The 13,384-nt window shown below is 43.2% G+C and overlaps 1 protein-coding gene, 1 long non-coding RNA gene and 3 other non-coding genes across 5 annotated transcripts in view; 1 reads left to right on the top strand and 4 right to left on the bottom strand.

The window, feature by feature from the left end:
- shank1 (SH3 and multiple ankyrin repeat domains 1) overlaps positions 1 to 10,090 on the top strand; it is a 60,352-nt gene extending 50,262 nt beyond the window's left edge. The window contains exons 24-26 of the mRNA XM_087175969.1: positions 1 to 1,281; positions 1,814 to 2,704; positions 5,547 to 10,090. The exon at positions 1 to 1,281 is cut by the window's left edge and continues 33 nt beyond it. Of these exons, the coding sequence (XP_087032095.1) occupies positions 1 to 1,281; positions 1,814 to 2,704; positions 5,547 to 5,634 (2,260 nt within the window). The 3' untranslated portion in view covers positions 5,635 to 10,090. The remainder of the gene's footprint in view (positions 1,282 to 1,813; positions 2,705 to 5,546) is intronic.
- A 125-nt stretch (positions 10,091 to 10,215) lies between these two features.
- On the bottom strand, positions 10,216 to 12,527 carry LOC111660475 (uncharacterized). Its single transcript, XR_002761154.2, has 4 exons — positions 12,441 to 12,527; positions 11,432 to 11,480; positions 10,610 to 10,653; positions 10,216 to 10,381 (listed from the first exon to the last, which is right to left on the bottom strand). It is a non-coding gene; the product is annotated as an uncharacterized LOC111660475 (long non-coding RNA).
- Positions 10,472 to 10,561, bottom strand: LOC111660641 (small nucleolar RNA SNORD88). The gene has a single exon (XR_002761165.1). It is a non-coding gene; the product is annotated as a small nucleolar RNA SNORD88 (small nucleolar RNA).
- Positions 10,729 to 10,819, bottom strand: LOC111660639 (small nucleolar RNA SNORD88). Its single transcript, XR_002761163.1, has one exon. It is a non-coding gene; the product is annotated as a small nucleolar RNA SNORD88 (small nucleolar RNA).
- On the bottom strand, positions 11,556 to 11,646 carry LOC111660640 (small nucleolar RNA SNORD88). The gene has a single exon (XR_002761164.1). It is a non-coding gene; the product is annotated as a small nucleolar RNA SNORD88 (small nucleolar RNA).
- Positions 12,528 to 13,384: the final 857 nt, after the last annotated feature.

Raw genomic sequence — 13,384 nt, 5'->3', positions numbered from 1 at the left:
TGTAAGTGGGTTCCCTGCTCATACACCCCTGCCCTCGCCTCAGGCAGGGGACTCCACCGCCTCCAGCCTCACGTCTTACGACAGCGAGGTGGCTAACCTGACTCAGTCTGCTCCCTCCCCCTCCCAAACGTCACCCAATCCCCCACCCCCTCACTCACCTTCCACCCTGCAGCCCACCTCAATAGCGGGACCTCCTCCTCCCCCGTCAGTCTCACCGCCGCCCCCTCCCGGATCCTACCACAGACCCTTCTCTATGTCCCACCCCCACCACCTTTACAACAGCACTCACACTCCTGGGCGCTCCTCTCCCACGCCTCCCCCGCACACAGTCGCGCCTCCCCCGGCCTACCGTGGTCCCCCAGCGCCCTCCTCCACTGCTGCCACCTCCGCTCCGCTCAGGGGCACTGCCTCCCAAGCCACGACCGCTAGCTGTGCCGCTATAACCACCACTGCTGCCACCACAACAAGCACCTCCACTCAGCTCTACCACGAGCGAACACATACTGCACATACAACATCCTCCACCGCCATCACGGGCAGTCGCAGGACAGGGGAGCACCACCGCCATCCCCCTGCTACCAAGAAAGGAGAGTCCCAGGAGACAGTGGTGGACTCTGGGATTGAAGAGCTGGACAGCCGCAGCAGCAGCGACCACCACCTGGACAGCATCCTGGCTCTAAGTGGAGCCGGGGTCCGAGGTGACAGGCTGGACCGAGGGGACAGAGGAGTTGGAGCTGGACGAATGGGAGGGGGAGGTGGGACAGTGGAATCGGAAAGGGCGGGAGATTTTCTGGAGTCTTACATGAGCTACCTGGACGGACAAACTTTTGAGATGCAGAACGCCACAGCGGCAGCCTCCACCTACCCAAAAACCAGCAGGTTCAGAGACGGGGGCCGTGCCGGGGATCTACACAGACAGACCAGTACCGCTCCTGCATCCTTCCACTCCCACAGAAGAAGAGATGAGCAGGACGACGACGACGGCGAGGAGGGAGCGACAGAGGACGAAAGTGGCCAGGACGGGTACGGGGTGAGGGACATGCAGAATTTGGGACGTCCCACTTCACCATACTTTGATCGGCCACGCACTCCTGAGATGAAGCCCCTCTGGGGCGAGGGGCAAATGAGCGGCGATGGTCAGTCTGGGACTCTTTTAGAGGGGAAGAAGATCTACCCACCTGCGTCCAGTATGAAGCCCAGCATCATTAATGAGCTGAGCAGCAAACTGCAGCAGAGGAGCAAAGACAGCTGGAGCAGCCAGAGACCACTGAGCAGACACAGGTACACATGAGAGAAAACTTTATGTGTCCAGCGTCACAGCATGAACTCCATTCCAATCCGTGTTTCACCTGTGACTTCTTCACCTCCCATGATTGATGTTCAAGCCTTCTGTGAAAAAAAGCGTGTTCTGTCTGTTTATGTCTTGTGTTCATGTTGTTGTCTATACTGTGTAAACCTCTCTTTTATTTCTCTGGCTTTTTCCATGTGTTTCTATCAGAAGCAGAAACAGGTAATGGAGCCACTTCCACACTACTTTTTCTTTTCTTTCTGGAAGAACATGAATCTTTGACACCTGCTGGAATTTACAGCCTGTTGTGAGAGCGCACGAAAGGAGAGGAAACCATGTTAAACAATCTCAAATTGACAGTATACAACTATTTTAATTCAGAGGTTTCCCTTTGTGTGTGTGTGTGTGTGTGTGTGTGTGTGTGCGTGTGTGTGTGCGCGTGTGTGTGCATGTTTTTCGTCCGGTGTTCTGGTTTGTGTCATGATTTTCTCCTGTAACAACAGCTCTCTCTTTCTCTGTCCACAGATTTTCAGAAGACTCAGCCTCAGCTCTGAGCCCCCCCTCAGCTCGATCCCAGTCCCCGTCTCCAATCTCGTTATCACAGCCATCGCTGTCCCCGTCCCCTACACCGACCTCCCATTACCCTAACTGGGGACGGTCCTCATCTCCTCAGCCTTCAGTTGGAGCTCAGCCTCCGCGATCACATTCCCCGCTGTCCCCGACATCTTATTCCCCTTACCCCACCTCGCCCAAACACAGACCTGTCTACCGGACCAAAGCCCTAGAATTTCAGTTCATCCCTAGTCGCGAGTCCCGCAAAGCAGAGTCACACATGCTCCAGCGTCGGCGAGCACCAAGCCCCCTCATCTCCCCGTCAGAGAGGCCCAAGCTGGGCCCACCACGTCCATCATCCCTTCCGCTCCTCCCCACCACACCCCTATACAGCGCCATCTACGACCTCCGAGGTTCAATCACCCCGCCGTCACCCGGGAACCCTCTTGGCGATCCTTACTTCTCTCCCTCTCCTCCCCTGTTCGCCCCCTCTGGTGCCCCTCCTCCTCCAAACTCCACTTTAGTTGTTTCACGATCCCTCTCTCCAACACACTTCCTGTCTGGGACCTCTTCTCCACCCCTGCATCCTCTCCCTCCACCCCCCTGCTTGAGTTACCCCCATCTACCGCCCCCTTCCCCTACGAAGCCGTTTGCCTCCAAGCCGCTGCCCTATTGGACCAAGTATGACGTTGCAGACTGGCTAGGATACCTGAATCTGGGTGAGCACAGAGAGCGTTTCCTGGACAACGAGATTGACGGCACCCACCTGCCCTCCCTGACCAAGGAAGACTATCTGGACTTGGGCGTGACACGTGTGGGCCACCGCATGAACATAGAACGGGCCCTGAGGAGCGTAATGGACAGGTACGGCTGCACAGTTGACCACTGCAACTAATTCACTAAATTGGAAGCGTTGCAACAGACAGTCAGCACAGATGGTCCTTAAATGTGTCCTGGCAGGACCGTCATCCATTATTTGGAATATTTACAATTGGCTGCTTGAGTTTCTCTCTGAGTTCACTTGTTTAAAAGTTTTCACCAACATGCAGCTCAATACAACAGTTCATCTCACATCTAAAATGCAACCAATACAACCAAAACTCTTTATACACATTTCATCAGACAATGATCTAAAAACCACCAACAACCATCAGCATTTAATTATGCTACTGTCTTTGAAGAAGCTTTTATTTATTTATTTATTTTTATTATTTTGCAAAATGCTTTATTTCCCTAAAATAATTGCAGTAACACAATGCAAGAGAAGCATGTATATATTCACTATAAATACATGTATAGGGTATTTACAGATATAGACTTAGAGCAGTGCTAATCAACCCTGTCTTCTGCTTCTGGCCTCAAGCTCTCATCCCTCGACCTCCTCTGTCCACTCAGTGTCGTACGGTCCAATCAGCAGGGGAATCGGGGTCTAATTTACATAAGTTTGTGTTAATGTTATTTGTATTATGAGCATGAATGTAAAAGTTTTTAAAACAGTATGTGAACGTGGAAAATGGACTTTACGTAAAGAGCTTTGTTGGTTGTTGAGTTTGAGTGAGAAAAAGATTCATGACATCAGAACGTTGTGACTTCTGTCGCACTGACAGTGTGAAGAGTTTTATAAAAGTGAACTTGAGAAATCTGTGTAAACAATTGTTAAAAAAAAATTGTGGTCCGTTCACAGTCCAGACTGGTTCATTAACAATGGGACTGTAACATAATTGAGTAACATTAGAACTATAACAATATATATATATAGGTCTAATGTTCAAACTAAAACTAATCTTTTCCCTCCCTTTTGTCATTCAGAATAAACACATCAGGAATAAATGTCCTTTGGCTCTTCACTCCTTTCACCTTCAGCCTTTATCTCAAACTCATAAAGCTTCAGCTCCATTAGCACCGGAGGAACAGAGACCTCTTCTTCTGTTGTGCTGTAAAGCATTGCAGTAGATTTCACCACACTGTTCAAATACAGGAGGCTGTAACTCCTTTGTGATAGACGCATTAGCTTATTGCAATTGTACTGTTACTATGGTAACGATATGTTGATATTAAAATGGTATTAAAAAAGTTACACCTCAAAGTGTGGATTGAAACATGCTCTACCTCTGTGTTGACCTGTGTCTGCAATGCAGCTGAAGACGTGAACCCGGCTGTTGTCAGTCATCAAGTGTGTGACGAGTAGGGATGGGTTTCAAAGGCCAAACTGAATCTCAGCTCTGAATCCACTTATCAATCTAATTTACTTTAGAATCCCTGACTGAATCTTTTGTTTTTTGGGGGAATAAAGATATCTGTGTTGTTTTCATTTCACTCAGCACAGCAACAAAACAAATTTCATCTGTTTTCTGCAAAGATATAACTTGATATTTAAGAATCTAGCGTCTTCTAATCACGTTACGAACACAATGGGTAATTTTGATTGTAATTTGGGGACCAATTACCAGACAAGCATGACACTGACACTAATAGAAACTGCAGTAATTAGCTATCACATCGAAACCCTGGACATTTTGCTGTGTGGAAGGGTCACATTTGATCACTGCTCTGTGGCATTCATTAACCCTGTCCTCGCTCATTTGTCTTATCGCTGCGTTTACCCTTCAGTAGGGGTGGGTGTGTGTGTGTGTCTGTGTGTCTGTGGGGGGGTAAGCTGCAGACACCATAGAACATAAAGTAAAAATAGCATTAATTCTACGTAATCGTCCAGTGAATATCAACTAAATGAATTGAGTTTGAGTTGCATGCACAATGCACTTAATGTTACCCGAAGTCCCTGTTGCACTGCTGCAGGTTAAAGAAGCTGATGAGAATACAGTGTAACACCAGCTGAGCACTCCTGCCTCTCACCTTATCAGAATCAATGCAAGTTCTTGCTTTAACATGCAGGATGGTAGATATTTAAAGGTCCCATATTTTGCACGTTTCCTGTATTTTATTCTAAGTGTTAATCCATGAGAAGATATATTTCTGGTTTTAAGAACCGAAAACAATCTCTGTAGTTTTACATCTCCTCTCTCAGGCTTCTCTCTGGAGCTCTTTTAACAACGGGTTGGTGAGACTGTTTTCTGAGTGGTGGGTCTGGGTGGGCTGGGTTTGGCGTGTGGCTGAGAGCGGTGACTGATTTGTTGTGACATCACAAAGTTACAGAAGTTCTGACGGTTCGTTTTAAGGCTCAGTTTCTGAATACAGGCTGTGTGCATTTCTCTGTGGACTGAGCGCTTTGATACTTTCATAGTATTAATATAGAGCCTAGACCTGCTTTATCATCAAAAAGACACAGACATCTCACTTAACACCATATGGGACCTTTAAACAAAGCACTTGTCATTCCCCCCTTAACAACAGTGTTGCAGAGTTATCACGTTTGTATGCATCATCAGTTGTTTGTTTTTTTCTCTTTCTTTTATGCCTGTAGTGTCAGAGAAAGACGCAAAAGAGTCAGAAAAACATGAATGAAGGATACAATTAGGGATTTGTTGGCTTCAGAGCTTAATATTCTAATCTGCTGGTAATTTATCAGCTTTGGAACCAGATCCAAGATGGAGCTGGTTTTTCCACTGTAGTTTCCTTATGAACAAATAATTCACTCCATTTTTAAAAAGCACGAATCACACAACTATGCTACAAAACATCACTCATTGTCATCCAACAGAAAGCACTGAACATCACACGTGTCCTCTGTTTGTTCTTCTGTCCTCAGGCTGTCCAGCAGCCCATTCCCCATTTCTGTTCTCTCACCTCGGGATGGACAGACTGAGAGGAGGAGGGACGACGGGAGTCGGAGCTGAGCTTGCAAACGCAGAGACAGAAAGAGAGAGAGAGAGAGAGAGAGAGAGAAGGAAGGAGGGGTTGGAGTCAATGAGGGAGGAAGACACAACTGCTGCTGTCCATGGTGGATTCACACGACAAATGAGCGGGGAACAGATTTCACACAGAGAGCGACAGAGAGAGGGAGTCGAGTCCCAAAGGGAGATGGAAACACGGGGACGGGAAAAAAAAAGGGCTGACGATCCATAAAGACACCGGCTGGCGCTCCCCAGTTGTGGCAGGCTGATTTACACAAGTACACTCCCCCACATGCATGCACGGCCACACCGATCAACAAACATAAACACCCTCTCATCCAAAATGCATATGAAGACACTATGGCTGCAGCAGCTATTATCAAATGCCACTTTTTTTAAAAAGGAGTTGAGCAGGTTGTGTTGGCTAGAGGAGAAGATAAAGTTGTCCTCCATTGTGCACATGGTGTTTTTGAAAAGTCCTTGTTACCCCTCAGCCAGCTGGTTAAATCTGTTCGAGCTTAAGAGTGGAACCCACCAAGAATATTTAGTGCAATCAAAGACAACCCCTCCCTGCCTGAGTGGATGCTGGTTTTAAAATGTGTCTGAAAATCATAGATGAGTGAACGGGCATGACGGTCTGCAGGAGTGAGGCCACGTCGGTCCGTACGGTGAACGTTGGTCGACGCAGGGCAGTGTGTCACGACAGCTTCCACGTCTTTCAGAGGTGACGAGAGTGCAGACAGCTGGGTCGGTTCAGGCCAAGGTGGCTCGCTGTGATTGGTTATGTCTTGTTTTTACCTCACCACTGGTAGGGCTCTGTCCTCACTGCAGGTCCTGTCATCAGGATCTCATGTGTTTCTCTATAGCTCTTTATCATCTTAAGTCTTATAATGACATATATACAGACTGGTCACTGTATCACAAAATTTGTAGCAAAAATAAGTGCCCAGACCAACAACATAAAAAAAAAAAAGAAACACACTGATACAAACACACACAGGCACCCAAGTTACTACTATACATGCCTGCATGCATACACTAACATGTAGTACCACACATACACACACACACACACACACGCAAGCACTTCCCTGTGTTTGTGTTAGAGTTTATGGGACACCTTATATATAGACACACACTATATGTTTGGATCCGAGATGTACTTATACAAAAGGAGACAGACTGTGACGGGACACGAGACAATGTGAAGAGAAATCTCCCCGAGGATTTTATTTACCGGGATAAGACTTCCTCAGTGCGAGGCACCTGTCGTACACCCTCCCCCCCCGACCCCCACATTCTGACCTTGTGTGAGGTCCGAGGGAGCCTGGAAAGGAGAGGGGAGGGGAAGAGGAAAAACTGCCATTTTCTTGCTCTTTCCCACCCAATCCCCCCTGCTCCTTCCAGGAGTGGACCCCCCCCACAACCACCACCACCAACCAACGCCCACGCTCTCTCTCGACTAAAATGCAGGAGGAAACGAGCAGCCACCCGGCCCATGGGGGATCTGAGAGTAACGCTTATATCGAATTTTAATACTATGATTGTTCTTACAATTTTTAAACTTTAAATGGGAATACTGGAATACTGATACTGATATGAAGAGATTTATTGTTACTACTTATCATTACTATCATCGTCCTTACTGTTATTACAGCTTTAGAGAGTTTCTGCCTTTGGAGGCTGGGATGGCGCGCTTGTGCATTTTCTGCCTAGTGAAGATAATCGTGTTGGTTATATATTTAAATATATATAGATATATATATAGATATATATAATGTAGGTATTTTTGAACTGAAAGATGCATATTATTTGGTGCATTGTACCCTTAACAAGAAGCATTGCAACTTAATGTGAAGCACATTTTTAATCACTTCTTCTGTCTTCAGTCAGTCTGTGAAGCTTTAATCAGAATCACACGAGGACCGTTGAGGCCTCTGAATATGATTTCGTCACTCTTTTAAAAATGAGTTGCCACTTAATATTATGCAGATGCTGAAAATGTAGCAGCTGTTACTCTGGGGATGCCCCTGATACACACGAGTAAAAATTATGTCTCGCTTTATTTAAGCACGTCCTATAAATGATTATTTTTTTCAATTCTGGACAACAGCCACCCCCACACACCCCCCGCCCTCTTGATTGACCACATATATATATACATTTCTTTCCTTTATTATTTTCTCATCAGGTTTCATGGCACATTTACATCTCATTATAACCTCAGTCCTGCTTTTCTCGCCGTTGCTGAGATCAAATATAAGGGCTCTCTCATGACCTCTCTACCTTGAACAACACTTCACCTCTCCTGCTGCTTTTTGAGTCCTCGAACACATATCAAACGTGCGTTTTACATGGGGGGGGGGGCATCAACAGGGGCCACTGCCCTCCTCAGTCTATTTTTGCAAAAAGATAAAAGAAGTTTTCATTCATCATGTCTCTCAAAGTACACACACACACACACACACACACACACACACACACACACACACACACACAGGCTATAAATGGGAATGAGTAAAGGTCATTAAAGGGGATTTGTTTGTGTAATCATTGTGCTGCTGCTGCTGTTGGTCAAGGAAAGATTGTATAGGGAAATAGCAATAAGGACGATGAAAATAATGGTCATCTAATTATGGTTTAAGATGTAAAAAAAAAAAAAAAAGTCTCAAAAGTTCTAAAGAATCTCTGTCTTCCAAATAATGTTTAACATGAAAAGGTACCATGTATTTATTTAACTGTTCTGCTTTCTATACAGTTCGACCTGTTCTCTGCATCTGCCCCCTTCCACTGTTACTGACCTGACGGTGTTAAGAGCTCCACTCGGTCTCCGCTCCATCATTTGCATCCTCTCGTTTGTACAAAGCACCTTCTGCAGTCGCTGACACGTGCCAGTATGCTCACTGCTCATTGTTTATTACCAGCATATTATGCAATGGCCCTATTTCCATTAGCAACTGTGAATTTTTATTTTTTTATTTCTTTATTTTTTTGCATTTCCCCTTTACAAGGTTTTGAAGTCATTTTCAGCCTAAAAAAAGGGGATGTTTCTGAAAGAGTAAATAAGCAGAATGTGGCTTCTTGATCCACAGCCAGATTCAGCTTGTTTCTATCAGGTATCTAAAACCAGTTTGCCAGTGTAAACAGGGCCAATTAATAACTTTGGATTAGACATTTTGAAAACATCTCTTGCTGATATGATGATGTTCTCGATAAGTGACTGGTGAGAAACTGGTGTTTTTGGAGAATTGTTTTTAATCCTTTCTTTGTGTTTAGTAGTTATTATGGTAAAGAGTGACGGGCTCATCGTCGCTGTCAGGAGACAAAGTCAAGATCTGAGGGAATCGGTCCGACTCTATAGAAAGCATTTCTTTTCCTTTAAGAGATCTTTTAAAAAATGAGAATATGAACTGATGAAAGGTAACTTACAGAATATATATGTATATGTGATAATGCATATACACACATTCATATAATCATATATGAATTTCAAATGTTTTAAGAGATAATAAATTGTTAGAATTATAATAAAGATAAAGAAACAAAGTGATGTTTTGTTTCTTGAGTTAAACGCTGTTGAGTGAGAGAACGGTTTCTCAGCATTTTCTATTTAACACGTCCCAAATTTGTCAATACCCCAGCAAATAGTTGTCAAATCGTCATGCGAGTTTGGTTATGGTATTAATTGTAGTTTTAAATAACACTGAAGGAGATCAACTGGATAAGTTTATTTCAAATCTATTTTTACATAAGAATTAACAGTATACATTCATTGGATCTAAAGCCTAAATGTTCTGCAACTTCATCTACACATTATTTTACCTGCAGCAACGCTTATTACAACCTGCAGTGTACCGATGAAATACTGAATATCTATTGGTAGGTGTGAGGCAAGAAGTACAGGGAATAAGGAGGCAATGATTTTGTGTTGCAGAGGGACGATACCCTTTGACAGGGTACAGGCAGTAGCTTACAGTAAGGAGCCTATAAAACTTTGTATAAATGTAAACTAAGTATGTATTTTTGATCTGAGCATGTGACAGGATCATGTGGATACTAGAATATGTTGGTTCAAAGAACGACAGTACGTCTCTAATATTTTATCATCATTGTAAAGACATAACGTTTATAGCAACAGGTATAAAACTACATCATTATGGGCAACAGTAAGTATTTTACATTTAAACATTTACAATAGAGTGTCTAAATTATTATTTTGCAAGTGTAATTGGTGTTCAGTAATTTGGAGAATCTTGCTCAAAGTTGTTAGTTCCTCATTTCCCAGCCACTCTTACCTTGTATTTACGTTTGGTAGATATCCCACATACAGGATATACACTGAATATTACACTTGTGGGCTATAATCTAGGGTGTCTGTGTGTGAGACCAGTCTTGCTCATAACAACAAAACACCCCAGTGAGTTAACCTTGAAACACACCTTGTATTAAATTACTTTGGTTTTGTCATTTAATTTACACCTAATAAACAAACCCACTAACAGAGTGGTTCATGAGTTACTACATCATTTCAGTAACATACCGTTCCTTACTCTGGTATATTTGTAGAAAAGTGAAGAGACAAAATGAAGATGCAGAGTTTTATTTATTTATTTATTTTTTTTTTTACATAGAGCAAATATAGGATAATATTAAGCTTTGGAAAAAAAAAAAAAAAAGTCACATTACAACAAAAACAGAAGAAAAAGTCATAACATGGCCATAAGGCAGATGACGTCTGTGGGACCAGTACCTGAAATACAGGAAAACAGCAGTCAGACTAACAACAACTCAAACAGCACAATCATAAACCTACAAGGTTGAAGCAAACGTTTTTAGCCATCATCTCCTCAGACTCTGCCTTGTCATGGGCAGAGCTGCACTTCTGTCAACACCGATTTTCTGAGCCCAGTGCAAAACATCACAAGAAACAAACGTGTGTCATTAAGATGTTATCAAGAGATGTAGTATTATGACAAACCTTATTGAAGTCTAGTCGAGGAGAGGCTTCACTTGTTTGAAGACCTGAAAAACACAAAAGCAAGTGTTTATGTTTTGTTACAATTCTCACGTTTGATTCACCACCGTTCTGTTATCCATCATCTCCTCAGAAACTCTGGCTTGTCAGGGCCAAAGATGCACTTTGTCTTCATACAGACTCAGAGCCCAGTGCAAGTCATCAGGGGAGAGGTGCAGCTGAAACCCACACTAATCAAATCAAAGTTTGAGTTTAAACTACTTGCAGGAATGAATGTAATCCCTTCACATTAACAGAAAAGCACTGGGTTGCAGTGGCTTATTTGTAAAGTACAGCGATTCTCTCCAGCAATAAACTTCACTTTCGGTATTCAATACGAGTGTTAAGTCAGCTTACCATTTCCACAGTGATGTTGCGCTTGAAGCAGACTACTAGACACAGACAGTACTGACATCCAACGAAGACGTATTGTGGCAAGATGTGTCGATGCTTTGCTTCAACACACCAAAATTCCTCGACCACAATGAACAAGGTCTGCTTCGAGTGCAACATCTCCATTTCAATAGTCACAGTACTCTCGCTACACTTCTGCCTAATTTTAAAGTTATGATTTTTGCAGTGATCCATGGACATTGTTAGTGCACTGTTCTGTCTCAATTGACTCATGGACCTCGTGGTTGTCACAGGTGTAAAATCGTCTAGTCGTTGCCCTCTTGTGGTCTCAGTTCGTTACAACACCTTTGTTCACTGAGATTTATGTGGCTGCCTACACCACTGGTTGCCATGAGAGCATTTTTAATGATCAGAAAGTTGCCTTTTACTCACCTTTTTTGGACCAAGCCTAGTGTGGTCTCCAAGTGGTGTTGAAGGTGATCTGAAAGGGCCAACAAAAAAAACATGTTACTGCTGCTTTGTCATGACCATAACTTTTGACTTAGATGACCTAATTTTTCTCCTCAGAAACTCTGGCTTGTCAGGGCCAAAGACGCACGTTGTCTCCATACAGATTCAGAGCCCAGTGCAAGTCATCAGGGGAGAGGGACAGCTAAGTTTGATCATATTAAAGGCTGCATCTAGTATTTTCATTAGTGATTAGTCTATGCCAATAATTTTGATTAGTTTGGTCAATAAATACAAGAAGAATGCAATCAATGATCAATCGATTATCAAATACGTACATCGTTTCAGCTCTATATAATATACCACATAACCATTTACAGACGACATTAAGTGACGCGTTATAAAAGTCAGTAATTCATGTGTCCTGCTCCCTACCTTATGATGGCTGCCTTTCTGTAGTTAGTCACACTGTTAGCTACCATGCTAATGGTACCTTAAAGGCTTACCACGTGGATATAGGCCCACAATGTTACTGAATATCAGGCTATCAAATGCTAATGTGTGCTTGAGCAAACTGCAATAACTGGCGACAACCAAACCCAATTCAGAAATGTGTCATTTTAACGTTGCTTTGTTCACCACCAGAAAACACGAGTATTTTAAGAGGCCATATGCTTTGAGTCATAGCCACATGTCAACGTGTTGAATATGGCAAATATATCCAAACATATATTACATATACATATATTTTCATAATCCGCCAAGCTTTCACAAAGAGCTCCAGCTGTTTGTTGCTACGACCGTAAATCAAACCGAATCAAAGTTTGACGTTTGAGTATAAAACAATCTGCAAATGTGAATGTTAATGTGGTCCCTCCACTTAACAGAAAGCCTGTACTTTATGTGTAACACATACAGTTTTCACTACAGTACTCTACTAATCTAACTATATCTTATCACGAAAATAGACTTTAGATTTAAAATGTTAGCTTACCGTTTTCATCAGTGGTGTTGCGTCTGAAGCAGAGAGCAACCAAATGACTGTCGCTAGAGCTGCTTCTTCATGTCGTGAATATCAGCGGTTGGCGGCAGGTTTGTGTGTATAAGTGTTTTACCGCCACCTACTGGACCGGAGTGGAGCTTAAAAACAAGTCCAGGTTTTCTTTGCTTAACATGAATGTGCCTCATTGAATTAGCACACGTTTGTATTCAATAGTTCTATGGAAAAATACACATTTTGTTGATGTTTGGTAACCGTCATTTTTACCGAACCGTTAGGTTAAGCCTGGGGATGGAAATATTCTGTTTTGGGCTTGTGAGGCAAACATTGTCACAGGAAATACTGCATGGACAGAGGCAAAGTGGGGACACAAAAGCCACACGTTCAAGTACCTCCCTTCAGATGTGTCAATAATGGGGAGAAGAAGAAGAAGTTGTGCTTCTCCTGGACAGGTAACAGGCTACTAACTTAATTTTCCTGTTAACGTGTTGTAGTGGTTGGTTGTGTAGGTAGAGTTAGCAGGTGATAAGTGCCTATGTTGAATGTTGCTAATAATTTATTCTTCTGCTAACTGTAGCCAAAGGCTTGCAGTGTGTGTATGATTAAGCGTGTGCATATGCCAATGAGGGGAGAGCTGCAGGAGAGAGGATGTATTTTCAAATTCTGGAGTTCAGCAGTTTTAGCTCCAGGAACCACTAAGTGCAAGGCAATAACCACAGAGAGCTGAAGGCATCAGTTTAAGAGAAAAACACTACACAGAAGAACAGAAGAAGAACTTTTAGCTAGGACTTGGCTTCTTAGACTAATCAATGCATGAACGAACAATACAACTCTTCTATCTAAGTGAAATTTATATTTTGAAAGTGTTTATCAAAGACATTAGCTTGGAACTGTTTGCCTAAATATTTAGTAGAGCTGTCATCTTTATAATATTGAGA

This window comes from Seriola lalandi, unplaced genomic scaffold (genome assembly GCF_002814215.2).
Source record: "Seriola lalandi dorsalis isolate HSWRI2012SDOR001 ecotype SW California unplaced genomic scaffold, Sedor1 jcf7180002054519, whole genome shotgun sequence".
NCBI classification, from domain to species: Eukaryota; Metazoa; Chordata; class Actinopteri; order Carangiformes; family Carangidae; genus Seriola; species Seriola lalandi.
This window is presented reverse-complemented; position numbering and strand designations above follow the sequence as displayed.